Here is a 15,413-nt window from a genome sequence, read left to right as displayed (position 1 = left end):
AAAGGCAACAAGATAACAAAGGGGCGTGAATGAAAACGCATACTACTTGGACAAGCTAACACTCCCATCCTTTTTTCTCATCATCCGGTGAAGTCCTTGCAAGGTTATAGTTCAAGGGCTAGAGGTTAGTGTTTGAGGCGGAAGGTTTACATGCTGAAACGGCTGATTTGTTGTGAGAGAAAAACACAGCTTGGTGGCTGATAAACCGACTGAATAAGCTGAAGCAAACACGTCAGGATGACCACAACGACAAACCAATTGGCAGTAAATGGCAACTGGTGGGTAGGCCAGCAGCAAGTACACCTCCTCAAGACACCAAGGATGAGGAGAAGGACAAGACAATAGCTGTTTTCATCAGTGACGGGTGCAGGAGGTGACAACGAAAAGGAGTTGCCAATTACCATAGTCCATAGCTGACGTCCATTCTCAACGAGAAGGGCTAGGTTGGCCGAGGACAGCAATGGCGTGGCGTGCCGACGAAGCTGCTGAGGAAGAAAAACTTGGACGTAGCCCTTCGACGAACCACTACCTTCTCTTTCCGGTTTCCGTCGGCCGTGGCTTCCTTCCACTGCAGAAGCCACAAAATTCCACAGAACCTGCACAGTGTACTCCCAGAGCACAGCACACGGCCGGCAGACTTCAACGCCCCACGCCCCGTTCCCGGGCCCACACCGCATTGAAGCCTCCGTTAAACCGTCCCCGCCCCCTCCTCTCCGTTTCCTCCTCCCCCTCCCTCCCAGTCCCAGTCCAACTACTCACCCAGGTCTCCCCTGTCGCCGTCGCGCGCGCCGCGCCGCGGGGAGGTTAATTTCGTCGAACACCTGCCCTCGCCATGTCCGGCACCGGGTGCTTCCCCGACGGCGGTCCCGCTGGCTCCCGGGCCTGCCGGGACGGCGTGGCGGCGGCGCGGCTCAAGACGGGGTCCCTGCTGGCCATCCTCGTCGCCAGCGCCGTCGGCATCTGCCTCCCCGTCGCGCTCACGCGGGCGTTCCGCGGCGGGCCCAACTACGCGCGGGGGCTCCTGCTTGTCAAGTGCTACGCGGCCGGGGTCATCCTCTCCACCTCTCTCGTCCACGTGCTCCCCGACGCGCAGGCGGCGCTCGCCGACTGCGCCGTCGCCACGCGCAGGCCCTGGCGGGACTTCCCCTTCGCGGGGCTATTCACCCTCGTCGGCGCCCTGCTCGCGCTCCTCGTCGACCTCTCCGCCTCGTCCCACCTTGAGGCCCACGGCCACGGAGGCGGCGGCGGCGATGGACACGGCCACGGCCACCAGGAGACGACCTACGCACCAATCCCCAAGAAGGCTCCCGTCTTTGAACTCACCGGCGAAATGAGCCCCAAGAAGCGCGCCTTCCTGGATGACGACCAAGGGGACCCCGCGCCGCACGATTTTAGGAACGGCGCCGACACGGACAGGGATGACGTGGCGCTCTTCGGGGCCAAGAAGGGCGCCGCCTTGGTGCGCAGCGACGAGGTCGCGGTCGTCGGCGGCGGGTGCCATGGCGGTGGGCATGAGGTGTTGGAGGTGGTGGGGGAGGGGGCGGGGGAGGAGGAGGAGGCCAGGAGGAAGCAGAAGATGGTGTCCAAGGTGCTGGAGATCGGGATAGTGTTCCACTCCGTCATCATCGGGGTCACCATGGGGATGTCCCAGGATGTCTGCGCAATCCGGCCGCTCGTGGTTGCGCTCTCCTTCCACCAGGTGTTCGAGGGGATGGGCCTCGGTGGATGCATCGCACAGGTGGGAGTTAAAACATACATATCTCAATCTCAATTTGCTGCATTGTGTGTGGAATTGAAGAATTCATGATTGGTTTGTCTATCGTTTTTGCATGGTTTACTGGTAGGGCATTGCTATAATTCGTGATCCTTAGCATTGACTGGAATTGAGGTTTAGTTCCATCATTACTTTGCAACTTTTGGTCTGAATTTAGATTTTGTACCACTAGGAACTCAGAGGTTCTAGCTTGGTTGAATCTATGATGTCAGTGTTCTCCTTCACAATGTACCAAGCTGGATATAATATCGTTTGACCGGTTGACTTTCTTTCGGAGTATGATTAACTGATAGTCATATTTTTATGTGGGGATCACACTATTATTAGATACCTATGCTTATGTCTGATATGATAATTTGCACATAGACAAGACAAAGGGATTATTCCCTCTTGTTTGGATGTTAAGTGGTTGATTTGTGTGCCTTGGATTAAGCTTCTCATCAATTGTTTTTGGTTTCAGCTAGGGAGTGGTCTACACCGCTTTGTTTGGTGGAGAATATTTATACCTGATTATGATTTGTTTAAGCCCCAATGTTCCCCTGAACCCTCTGTATATAACTTTATATAGTTTAGAATGATTCTTGGTGGAAGGATCCCCGTTGTCCACAACAATCAACCAGAGCGGGCTTTTTTTACGATCATTGAATATCTTGTAGCAATGAAAACCTTAATGCTGAACTTTTTGCACCATGAAAACCCATGTGGTCGATCTGTCCTTTTTCCCACCCAGTTCTGCTTGTTCATTCCACTATAGAAGAAACTGAGGCTGATGTGTTATGCACATAGGAGAAGTGACAGAGGAATAGCACTAGGACTTGGTCCTTTTGGTTTGGTGGTATCTTAGTGGAGAGCAATTCCAGAAAGCATTCTGGCATGATAGTGAAAGAGTAAGTAAAGAGTTTGCAGGGTATGCCCAAACATTAGGATTCATAAAGATGCAGAGTACCTGGAAAGCATAGCTGTCACTAAAGAGTGACGTGTCCAGTCTTAGCAGCGGTGCTAGTGCAATTTGCTAAATTTCTATCCTTTTTCCTCAGTTGATAAAGCATAGTGTACCTAATAGGCTAATAAAGTCATCACCTGGGATTCTATTTAGCATGCACCTCTGTAAAGCAGCCCTGTTTTGATATTGATAGGGATGGAGAATAATTTTCAGCTGAATACATTACCAGTTTACAACTCTAGGTCTAGTGTCTGCATAGTATTACATCATCACTTCATTGAAACATATCAAGATTTACTTATGCATACTTTGTCTGTAATTTGTACTAGCATATGAAGTCCACTTTTTGAGACACTTGAATACTTCTTTGACGTCTGAGTATGTATGCATTTGTCTTTCTCTCAGGCTGGTTTTGGGATGGCAACAGTCGGTTATATGTGCATAATGTTCTCGGTGACTACGCCATTGGGAATTCTTCTTGGAATGTTAATCTTCCATATGACTGGTTATGATGATAGCAATCCAAATGCCTTAATAATGGAAGGGATTCTTGGTTCACTTTCTGCCGGAGTCCTTATTTATATGGCGCTTGTGGATCTCATTTCTCTTGATTTTTTCCATAACAAGATGATGTCAGCATCCAATAAACTGAAGAAGGCATGTTACATTGCATTGGTGCTTGGATCTGCTTCTATGTCAATATTAGCTCTCTGGGCATAGGTCATAGTCAATTTGCAGAATAACGATATGTACAATCTTCAGAGAAATATGATGTATTGCTCCTGAGCTCCTCTGATATCTTGTGTAGGCAGGAATGGTTACTCTGGGGGCCAACACTCCCCTCATGTAAATTTTAACGCAATAGAAACTGAAAATTCACGACAGCTGGTTGTGAATCGGTTGTGAATTGTGCATACTGAATACTGCAAGTGTAGTAGGAACATGTTTCGAGCGATGAGGTTGGCCGTGCTGCTTGTACTGTGGTCAGATCTGTAAGTCATAATAGGAAGGAATGCTTATCAATGCAGGCTGATAACTAAGCATTTGCGAAGGAGGCATTTGGTAATTTGCAAAATTATGCCTTGCATATTAAAGAATGTGCGTTATCTCTTCTATATCCTTCCTGATGCTGTGGATTTCTTTCAGAATTCTTGTTTACTTGTCTGCTCGTAATGGTAATAATCTCCAACATTGCATTCTTCGTCCTCTTCTTGCGAGGAAAGGCTGCCATGATTACTCATCCAGGGATAAAATTACTATCATTTTTGAGAAGCAGCAAATCACACGCATTTTGGGAGAGTTATTATACATAAAGTAAGGAATCGTAGAGAATTATAGGGTCCGTTTGGAAGCTTTGCAGGCTAAGCGAGAAATTGGATAGCGGCAGAAGTTTGGACGGTCCAAGTCTTTCTCGGAGCTTGCGCTAGCAAGAATTTTGCTTGCTTCTCCACGAGCAAATTTGGCTCGCCGGTGCCGGTAAGGCAAGCTTGCTCAGGCAAGCGAGGCAAGGTAAGATTGCTTCTGAAACCAAACGTGCCCATAATCAATCGAGATTGCCTACTGAGGTTTACCTGTAAGCTGTAACACGACGACTAGCCGCGGCGGCTCTTGGGCCTCTCCGCCCATTTTTCTCAGGCCCAAAGCCGTATGGCCCAATCTTCTGCCGGTCACCCACAGCATGCAGCAGTGACGACCCACATAAGAACCCACGGCGGAACGGCCCATTCCGCGTCCGCTCTCGTCCGTGTAAATTTCCTCGTCGCTCCCCCTCCCAACCCTAGCCGCAGTACCCGTTCTTCGTTTCCTCCCCTCGCCGCCCGCCGACGCTGCCGCCGACGCCGTCGCCATGGGCAGAAGTAAGTTCGCGTTTCCAGTTCTTCAGATCGGATTGCGCCCTTGAATGTTTGATGCGACCGGTTGTTTCAGTAGGGCCTTTTATTTTTCCGGTGTAAATCTCGACTAGATCCGTGATTCTTGTGCGAAATCTGTTTGGTTTGTTTTTGTGGTTCCGGTGGGTTAATGGCACGCGCTTAGTATTTGTACTTGTTGAGTAGATTAGTGAAGCTCGCAAGTATTCCTGTTACTTGATCAGTCAAGTTGTGTTCTCATAGAAACGGCTGTTCATTTGCTAGACTAGGAGGAAGCGCGGGCTCTGGGTATTAGAGCACCCAGATTTCCTTTGTTCGTTCATATTATAATGAATTGGTATTCTGTTCCGAGATGACATGCTCATAGTTTGTAACAACCACTTCCATAGTTCATTATCTGTGGTAGAAGTAGAACAATGCATCAATTGGTTTACTGTTGGTAGTTGGAAAATCTTGTTTTGGTCAGGGTTAATGCTTGTAGACCTTAGAGGTATGCTTTCCCTTATCAAAATGGAGTACTAATGGATTTTTAACTTTGTATTTGATTGGCCTCGTTTTGTTTCATGAATTAGCGCTACTATTGCACAATCTGCCTACAGTGCTTATGCTCGTTCTGCATGCTTCTTGTAAGCACTGTTGTTTATGCTCTGAAACTTGAGGTGGTCCTTGTGTCTAGTTTGTGATATTTGTTTCTTTGCACTGACTATTTTTGTTGTATCCCTAACTTTAGTTTATTACTATGTTAACTGGTTAATTACAACCTTTGGTGTGTTTGAACCTTTGGCCAGGGCCTGCGAGGTGCTATCGCCAGATCAAGAACAAGCCGTATCCCAAGTCCAGGTATTGCCGTGGTGTACCTGATCCCAAGATCAGGATCTATGATGTTGGAATGAAGAGGAAGGGAGTTGATGAGTTCCCCTACTGTGTTCACCTTGTCTCCTGGGAGAAGGAGAATGTGTCCAGTGAGGCTCTTGAGGCTGCCCGTATCGCGTGCAACAAGTACATGACCAAGTCTGCAGGAAAGGATGCCTTCCACCTGAGGGTCCGGGTTCACCCGTTCCATGTGCTCCGCATCAACAAGATGCTTTCGTGTGCTGGGGCTGATAGGCTCCAGACTGGAATGAGGGGTGCCTTTGGCAAGCCCCAGGGTACCTGTGCTAGGGTGGACATTGGCCAGGTCCTCCTTTCTGTGCGGTGCAAGGACAGCAATGCTGCCCATGCCAGCGAAGCTCTGCGTCGGGCCAAGTTCAAGTTCCCTGGCCGCCAAAAGATCATTGAGAGCAGAAAGTGGTGAGTGCAAAAGAAATTTACTCAAGCTGTTGGACCAGAGTGTTATTATTAAATCTGATTGCTCACATGTTCTTATTGCATCAAGTTTTGTGTGTTAACTCTGTTACTCTGCACTTCTTCAGGGGCTTCACCAAGTTCAGCCGTGCTGATTACCTGAAGTACAAGAGTGAGGGTAGAATTATGCCTGATGGTGTTAACGCTAAGGTATAGCTATAGTTTTTCTTTTCCTCTGGTTGTTTGTAATTATGACTCTGAATTTGTTTTATGTACGGTAGATATTTCTTTTTAACATTTCTTATGTCATCTTGATGTGTGTGACAATATGAGCATATGTTTTAGGCAAAAGTAGTTACTATAATTTTTCTTATCCACGGTGTATGTCTAGACGTGAGCATATTTTAGGCAATGTAGTCACAATTTTCCTTGGCCACTGTTTTTTCCTTCATTTGTCTGAGTATGCTTCATGTACTGTATTTCTTTGATCATCTCAAGAACAATGCCCTGGCCAGTCAACATAATCTAATGTCTGTCTTTTACCCCTGTTCAGCTGCTTGGTAACCATGGCCGACTTGAGAAGCGTGCTCCCGGGAAGGCTTTCCTCGAAGCCGTCGCTTAAGCTGCCTGGGCTTCTACAGCGGGATGTTTTGCTTTAGCTTATCTTGTTTTGCTTTCTGGAACAGGAACTAAGTGTTTTTGGTATTACAGAGCCCTGTTTGAATTGGCGTTATGCGGTTGAATTAGTTATCTTGTGTCGTATTTGATTGAGAATGTGCTGCTGCTGAATGCCCCTATCGAGGATTATGGTTCTGAATCTATCGTTAATGCGGTGGTGTTTATGGTGCCACGTTAGCATGACAATTGGAATGGTCCAAAGGTTTGAGGACGAATGCTCATTTTCTGAGAATTGTTTCTGTGACATTAGCATCCGTAGGGTGGTGTGGTCACTACTATAAAATTGTGGTGCTGATAGGAGCAACTACAAACAGGTCCTTATTAGCACAATCCTGTTAAAAACCAGACACTTGACCGGTGATTGTGCTCTCGCTGTGTGCTGGTTTTTGCGTACATTGGTTTCGAAGTTAGAATTTGGAAGTTCTTTAATATATTTTAAGGACCTTAAAATTAGTTTGGGGGTCGTGCGGGCTCCACTAACGGCGAGTTTAGAGGAGACAGAAAGACTAATCTGATCATTGTGATTGGACGTGGTGGTGGAAGGCAGAGAGGGCTGGGTAGGAGTAAGGGGAAGGAGGAAAATAATAAATTAGATAAAGAGACGTGTAGGATGATTTCTATAACAATTCTATAAGACATGTTCTAATAATCATAATTTAGATACAAATTAATTAAACTAATATAAGTGTACGTGGAATATATTTGTATATTATTGTTGACCATATGGGAGAGATACTTTCCTACACTCTAGTTAAATAGCATGCTATAAGTTGCACGTTAGAAACATAGTATGAGGATATATAGAATTAATTTTCATCTCCCACCCCCATGAATTTAAGATAGGTTTATATCTAAACTTTGAAAGTTGTGGAATGACACATTCCAGAATAAATAGCCTACTCCATTAAGTAGATTCCAATTTCATCAAAATGATGGGATCCAAATGGGCCTAAGAGGAAATGTTACTAAACGTAACATTGAAAACGATTGTACGAGGCATATGTGTAATTGAGCATGAATATGTGGAGCTAAATGAATCGTACCCTCTGAATTTGTGCACTTGATGTCTTGTGGTTGTGGCTGGTTGGTCATTTCACGGGATGCTACTCATGCATGTTAATTCTTCTGGCCTCTTGGGCGCAGAAAGTTAATTAGTAGCTCCCATGAAAGATGTGCTCCGATCCTATAAGAGAGCAATACAGAGCCTACAACTCCCATGAAGATGGATGTGCGGTCTTGCCCATACGGAGTTTTGGAAGCTTGATTTGGTTAAGGGTTCTGTTGGATTTTGGCCCACGTGGTCCAATTTAAAAATTTCAAAGCATGCACAACCTTTAGTTCCATACTGCTAGTTTAATGAGAAGTTACCTTACTTAAATATTTAAATCTTCTCTCTATACAAAATAGGTGCAAATGAGAGAGAAGGAGGTTGTTCCTACACGCACGCGCAGCTCGTGCGTGACTTGGCGCGACGCGTACATGTATAGTAGGCTTTTTTTTATGCTGAGCTTAATGGCGTTTCAATTCTCCATTTTCGCTATGCTGAACCTCTTGCTGCTGCGCCTTGTCGACCTTCGGATTCGGCGTGCACCGGACTTGAAGTAAAGCGGGATCTCCGAACCACTGCAGCGTCTACACGCGACCGTTTGGTGATTCTGCAACATCTACTTCAACATGTTCCACTTTGTTCTGCGCAGGAGCATTGAGTAATTTCCTTGCGCAATTATGTTCTAGTTAGTCAGTATGTTGCCTGTTTACATGTGTTATATGCTTGCATATTTTTATCTATATATTTCTCCAAACTGCTTCTGCATTTTGACTAATTGTATTACCTTTTTTTCTTTCTAAGTTGGTTAGGTGGCTCTAGTACCAATCCTCAGGTTCTGAGTTCGACTCCTCGTAGAAGCGAATTTTAGATTGGGGTTAAAAAAATCCCCTCGTCTGTTCCACACCCTGTCCCACACCAAAGTATAGGTTTAAGGGCCGATCCAGGTTGTTGGTCGTCTCACACGGACTACGATGCCCCTATGTAAGGGTGGGGCAGGGGTTTGGGGGTTTTCTCGACCCGCGTGAGAAGGTCTTCTTCTTAGCAAAATGCCCGGGGGTTGTCTTACCCCTGCACGTCGAGTTTTTTTTGTAAATAGAGAACAATCACAACACAAACGCTCACATGCACACATGCAGAGCAGCTCTATCTATAACCATCTCGAAAGACTAACCCGACAAATCTTGTAATCATAAATGTCTGTTGTCGACGAGCACATCGTTGTCGGCTAATTTCTGAAATAAATTTAGAAAAATACGAGCACATTTGCCGAGTCGAGAACTTGAACTCAGGTGGGCAGGTTGCACCACAAGAAATCTGAGTCCGTGCTCACATTTTGCTGAATTTAACCGATGTTATTCTTTCAATGCCAATGGTGACTACATCAATCTTGAGGATCTGCCGACTCAGTTTTTAGAGGTGCTTGTAAGAGTAGGATTGCGCACGTGTATCCGTAGGGTTAAGTGTGCGAGAAGCTTACAACTCTCAGGTACAAGGGTAACCTTCTCGCTTAGATACTCTCAGTTGTATAGTGATCTTCGTTTACACCCTATGGAAATTCCTCCACGATTTCATCCATTTCGAGACACGTAGGCTGGCGAGGTATCAGGGGCCATGCTGTTGAACAATTCCGTAATCAGGATACTTTCTTTAGTGCACCATCTGCCTTGCATGGGTCCACCGGAGCTAACGTGTCCACAGCCGGCCGGAGTTGCCGTTTGCACGCCGCTGGACCGGGTACACACCAAACTAAGGTGGCGTTTGTTCCCTTTGCTTATTTTTAGCACTTGTCACATCGAATATTTAGATACTAATTAGAGGTATTAAACGTAGACTATTTACAAAACCCATTACATAAGTGGAGGCTAAACGGCGAGATGAATCTATTAAGCCTAATTAATCCATAATTAGCAAATGTTTACTGTAGCAATACATTATCAAATCATGGACTAATTAGGCTTAATAGATTCGTCTCGCCGTTTAGCCTCCACTTATGTAATCGGTTTTGTAAATAGTCTACGTTTAATACTCCTAATTAATATCTAAACATTCGATGTGACGGGTGCTTAAATTTAAGTCATTGAACCAAACCAGGCCCAAGAGACTCCAGGGAGGTCCAGCTGACTCGTTCCTTAGGTCATCCAGATTGAACTTCACTTGCCCAGGCAGCCTGTTAGTTCTGAAGAAGACTACACATAAGAGTGTACTGCTCGTCCTGAACAAGTGACGATCACAATTAATTGGCAATCTCCAAGCAACCTAGCTATCATATAATATGGTAATATATAGGAGTCCAATATTTAAAAAATTTCTGGTGGACACAAAGTTGTTCAGGCCATATCCAAATTGGCCTACTTTGATCATACAATTTGGGATGCTAAATAACGACGAAATCTTAGAATTAGTCATAGTGAACTCTCCCATTGAAGGGTTATCATCCGGGGCCATTAGTCGACGCGCGTTCGTCGCGACGGGTTAGCGGCGACTGAACGGTCCTCCTACTGTTCGTCTTCTTCGTTCTTCTTTCTTTTTCTTTCCATGTTCCTCCACCACAGTCCGCGGCCAGCGGCGACCACGCCGCCGTGCCGCTCCGCCCGCCTCCCACCCCGCCCTTCCCTAACCGTTGCCGTGATTCGCCCCCGCCGCCGGCACCGCCCACCGGGGATCCTTCACCACCCGGCCGGCGGCGCCATCGCCGCCCGGCAACCCGCAACCACCGCCGGGCCGTCGCCACCCCCGACCATCCTCTAAGGCCGCCGGCGGCCACCGGCCCGCGGCCGCTGAATCCACCTCCCGCCGCGGCCGCCTTCACCCGGCCATCCTGGTCCTTGAGCGGTCGCCGTCTGAAGGAAGGGGACGGAGGGGCGGCAGCCTGGAACGTATAGGGTCGCACGTGTGTCGAGTCTTTGCACGACGCGTGTCCGTTCGCTGTAGTTGGGTAGCGGCGCGCGTACCAGGATTTTGGTTATCATCACACACAGGTGGAGTTTACATGCATCTTCCCTGCAAGTAGAGGCCAGCCATGAACACACATTTTATGATTGCTGGTCAATATCTGAATTAGCTATCCTGTAGAATTTGGCATAGCATGGTTGGAAGATAGGTGTTAGTTGCATTTTTTCCACAATATCTATTCTAAACCTAAATCAGTGTCGTTGCGAAAAATCACTAGGCCCTCGCTTAGAGCCTAGGGGGCTCGACATACGTGGGCAGGAGGCAGGGCGATAAGAGTAGGATTTGTGGCATAAAGGCCATGGAAAATTGCAGGGGCGAACAAGATCTTGGTACACATTCACAGCTAATTTTTTTCTTGAACACTAGGTTCTTGCATAATGCACTATGAACTTTGCATGTGTCGAGCTATCGTGCTGGCGTACTACAAAATGGTATCGCGGTAGAATCACATTACTGCACCGAATCGAAATGAAATATGTGAACTCAATGAGCTGTAACGCCCAATCATGTGAGCAATTAAGTGAAAAAGACTACTCCAATGAATCGTGTGTGCTGGGTGTATCATGCACTTGCAGCCTTTGTGTGGGCTCCTATGGCCTCTTGGTTGAGCATGTTGATGAATAGTATCTCCCATGGAAAATGTGCGCCTAGCTATAAAAGGCATACTAAGTTTACAATACCTTCCCATATCATCACACCCGGCCACCTACACCTACACGTTTACGTACATTGGAAATCTCTTCGTTTCATCAATTTTTTTCTCCTTGGGAGATACATTCAGCTTAGGCCTGTGAGGCATCGGGAGACGATGTTGCTCAGCAACTCTTCGGTACTGCTATTTCACACCACCTCCTGGCTTGTGTGGATTCAGCACGGCTAACGGAACGGGCCACGGACCATATGTGTTGAGATCATACTTGGGTGAGATGCTCTTGCGCAGCAAGCACATCCTCTGGCGTGGACGTGTGTTCCTTCCTGCACGTAGTGGGAGGCTAAGCGCTTCCAGACTGTGACTCCACACTAGCAGCGGGGATTGTGCATGGGAAGTGGCAAGGGCAAAGGTTGTGACAACGCGACCACAATACGGACGATCAACTGGACGGTGCCGTGGTTCGTCGCGACCAACAGAGATACGTGTGGTTTGCTGGGGTTTGAACTTCCTGTCCCGTTAATCAAAACGAGATTACAATATATAGTCTGATCTCCACGAGTACTGAACTGACAAGATTCCAAACTAACCCCAATTCTATCTCTAATAACTTTCCTGAACCAACTCAATCTTAACCGAGGAAAGCTTCCAAACTATAACAAGGTAGCTAGACGATGAATCCTGCACCTCCTGACGTCGCCGACGCTGATACTGCTGACCGAGGATGACAGACAATTACAAGGACTGCACTGCACTACGCACTGGAAATGCTGAGCCATCGTGTAGTACACCGGTACAATCACAATAACCGACTGAATCAGAATTCCATGTGAAAATCAAATGAATGGCAGCGCCCACTGTAATTGAGCATGAATATGTCGCGCGCGCTAAATGAATGTCGAATAATGCTACTCATGTTCCTCCGTCCTGTCGTCTGCGCAGCAAGTTTTTTACTGCCATGAAAAATGCATGCGTGCCTATAAAGAGCAACGCAAAGCTTACAAACTCGCAAAGTCACAAGGGTTACCTTCTCGCTTAGCTACTCTCAGTTGTATATGGAAATTCCTCCTTGATCCCATCCATTTTCTTCTCCCGAGATATTCATAGGCTTGCGAGGCATCAGGGGACCACGTTGTCGAGCAAATCATCGATATAGATACTTCAGTGCATTATCTTCCTAGCGTGGGTTTAGTGTTGCCACCAGGCGTGAATGTGATGTGCGCAAATAAAGAGTAGCGTGCAGTACACTCTGCGTCCGCAAAGAACCTCCACATTTAATTTGTTGAACGATTGTGTTAGACATTTAGCTGGTGTGATCAGACTGCATGAATGAATCAAGTTTCTGGTACAAATTCAGATAACCTCTAGTGTAAAAGATGTTCTAATATGGTCGTGCATTTCCAAGACCAAATATCGTGCATAGGCTTAGAGCTCTTAAATTTTGGTTCCTCTTGAGAACTAGGTTCCTCAGTTCATGCATAATGCACTGTAAGCATCACATTTGCGTACTCTACAATATGGTATTGTGGTACAGTAGTCAGATGGGTTGTTCATCTTGGCAGAGCATGTTAATTCTCTCCCATGGAAAACGTGCGCCTATAAAAGCCATATCAACTCCTGAGTCACAAGGGTTACCTATCTCATGTAGTCATGTCATCACTCTCGGTTCTCACTTTAGCCTACTCTAAAAGAGCCCGTGATATATCCTCCACGTACACGTTTACATGCCTTGGAAATCTCTTAATTTCATCAGTTCTCCATAGGAGAGATACGCATGCATAGGCCTGTGAGGCATCGGGAGACGATTTAGTTGAGCAACGCTTCACACCGGCTCTGTCGATGCACCACCCGGCTTGTGTGGATTCAGAAGCTTAAGTTGCTCCAGGGTTCCCGGTCCTGGCCTGACGGTACTGGAGAAGAAATCGGAACGATTCAGGTCAAGAATGAACCACAGGATCACCAACACACCAGGAATCGGAACAAGAACAAGCGATGAGCAGATAAACGCCATGTGTTTTCCTCGGAATCATCTCCTGCCTCCGGTGCAGTGCAGGTTCCTCCCTTTCTTTAGCTTATGCGTCATGTTGAAAACAGAAATTCTCTTCTGTCTCACAGAGCTTGTCGAGAACAAATGGCTTGGCTAATCGCCAATGTGCTAGCCTGCTGGACATTCTGATCAAAGAGAAATGACAGATATAGACGATTTGTATCTTCAGAGAGAGAGCATGGATGCGCAAATATCAGTCTGATTTTTCAATAAAAGAAACTTGAGGGGAACTGCAATGACGATTACTGTCAATCTGTCATCTCTGTTACGCTTATCTTGATCTCAGTTGTGAACTGATTTTTTTTCATCTGACCTTCCACCTGGAATTCTTGACAGCTGTAGCACATTTTTTTTCTCTGAAAAGTTAGTAGCACGTTTGCTTGTTCAAGAATTCAGCCTAGCATTAGCATAGCTCAATCATGAATCATGCCAAAGCTATAGTTCAGTGAAGCACTGACCATGCTATATTCAATTGATCCGTCGCTGAATTGTTGATTGGGTTGGCGATCGGCCCCTGATGATCTGTCCAGCGATCCAACTTCAGAATCACAGAAATCCCTCACCATGACAACGGAAAATCTGTCGAGTTAATGGAGGTACCGCGGAAAGGCAGGCGATGGCTGGCGGCGGATCGCGTGTGCTGCCACTGCAACCGCGAGTGCGGTGGCTGCGATTCGTCGATGGCATGTGATCTTCTTCAGCAGCTGTTGCGCAACAATGAATGAGCGTGATGCCCTGGTCATACTCGTCCCCCTTGCAAGCTTTGATTGGAGAAAAAAAAAAAGGCTGCTTGTTAATTATCTCCAATGGAAGATGTGTGCCTATATAAAAGTAAAACAAAGCTTACAGCTCTCAACTTCTCAAGTCGTCACAAGGGTTATCTTCTCACTTAGCTATTCACGGTTACACAGTGATCTCGCTCCTCCACTCGCACACCTTGGAGAGCTCCTAGATTCCGTTCATTTCTCTGCACGAGGCGTAGTCATTGGCTTGCGATGCATCAGGAGACAATGTTGTCGTCCAATATAAAAAACTAGATAACAAAGAGCACGATGTGGCCAACGTAGACAGGACACAAACAATTTGTGTTCCATCATACTTACTGAGATGATGAAGCCCCGTTCCACCTCTATTCACTACGCTCTGCTTCATCCGCAGGCCGCAGCACCTTGCAGATATTCCCCACGTACACGTCTGCATACTTTTGCGATCTTTAAGGTTCATCGATCCTCCATGGGAGATACACATAGGCCTGTGACTGGGAGGCATCGGGAGGCGATGTTGTTGTGCAACGCTTCACCATAGTCCTGTCACTTCAGCGGCATGCTTGTGCGGATTCAGCGTGTCCAACGGAACGGGGGCGCAGACCAATGCGCGTTAAGATCATACGCACCGAGAGGTATCCATAGCTCAGCTTCTCCTAGCCAGCGAGATGCTCCGCGGCAGCAAGGGGTTTGCGTTCCATCGTGTAGGGAATTTCGGAAGGTCATGTTGCTCAAGGGGTCTTTTGATTCTGAGACTTCAGACTAGCAGCAGAAGATGCCAACAAATTTAATGATCATTACAAGAGTGACAATTGATGATATATTATCTTCTTATCAATAACTGGTACAATGTTTAACAACAAAGAGGGGCAGCACTATGGGTTGTGATTGGAGAGGATATACACATGCTAAGCCATGGAAGAAGTAGCTGTGTACTTTTAATTTTACACGACATGCTTTGATTTTCAGAATACTATCCTGCAATATGTAATCAGTTGTGCTTCAAATGTCTCAGTATAATTTTAGTTCAGCATCACATTTTTCAGTATAGTACACTAGCACATGACCAAAGGAAACACCAAACATGCACGGCTCCTAATAACAAGTGATGTCAGAAAAGGAGAAAAAGTCCGTCTTTATTCATTTTTATTATTTAAAATTGGTAATTTTTCTCTAGAAAAGTGTTTTCGTGTCTGTGACACTCATATGAAATTAATTAAACCCCATGACATGTCGAAATCGTGGTGAGGAGTAAGGGAGACTATTATAATCGATGCATAGAGGAAAAAGAATGAGGTGTAACTCTAAGGGGGCACAATGGTCTTTCTCCAATCGCCCAAGATTTTTCAAAGGTCAATATCAACATATAGATATCCCATAGGTAAAATCATGTTATCCTTATGTCC

At 46.3% G+C, this 15,413-nt stretch overlaps 2 protein-coding genes across 2 annotated transcripts; both read left to right on the top strand.

Annotated features, from left to right (window-relative positions):
* The first annotated feature begins 714 nt into the window (after positions 1-714).
* On the top strand, positions 715-3,768 carry LOC117864054 (zinc transporter 6). Its single transcript, XM_034748031.2, has 2 exons — positions 715-1,738; positions 3,123-3,768. Exons 1-2 carry the CDS (start codon positions 833-835, stop codon positions 3,435-3,437), a joined length of 1,221 nt encoding a protein of 406 aa, XP_034603922.1. The 5' UTR covers positions 715-832; the 3' UTR covers positions 3,438-3,768.
* Positions 3,769-4,417: 649 nt separating this feature from the next.
* On the top strand, positions 4,418-6,631 carry LOC117864055 (large ribosomal subunit protein uL16). The gene is made up of 4 exons (XM_034748032.2): positions 4,418-4,573; positions 5,374-5,875; positions 5,998-6,079; positions 6,423-6,631. The coding sequence occupies exons 1-4, from the start codon at positions 4,564-4,566 to the stop codon at positions 6,489-6,491; spliced, it is 663 nt and encodes a 220-aa protein (XP_034603923.1). The 5' UTR covers positions 4,418-4,563; the 3' UTR covers positions 6,492-6,631.
* Positions 6,632-15,413: the final 8,782 nt, after the last annotated feature.

This window comes from Setaria viridis, chromosome 7 (genome assembly GCF_005286985.2).
Source record: "Setaria viridis chromosome 7, Setaria_viridis_v4.0, whole genome shotgun sequence".
NCBI lineage: Eukaryota > Viridiplantae > Streptophyta > Magnoliopsida > Poales > Poaceae > Setaria > Setaria viridis.
This window is presented reverse-complemented; position numbering and strand designations above follow the sequence as displayed.

Coding starts and splice junctions, on each gene's coding strand:
- LOC117864054 (XM_034748031.2), top strand. CDS start 833: ATGTCCGGCACCGGGTGCTTCCCCGACGGCGGTCCCGCTGGCTCCCGG. Junction 1,739..3,122: donor TCGGTGGATGCATCGCACAG/GTGGGAGTTAAA, acceptor TCTTTCTCTCAG/GCTGGTTTTGGGATGGCAAC.
- LOC117864055 (XM_034748032.2), top strand. Junction 5,876..5,997: donor ATCATTGAGAGCAGAAAGTG/GTGAGTGCAAAA, acceptor GCACTTCTTCAG/GGGCTTCACCAAGTTCAGCC. Junction 6,080..6,422: donor CTGATGGTGTTAACGCTAAG/GTATAGCTATAG, acceptor ACCCCTGTTCAG/CTGCTTGGTAACCATGGCCG.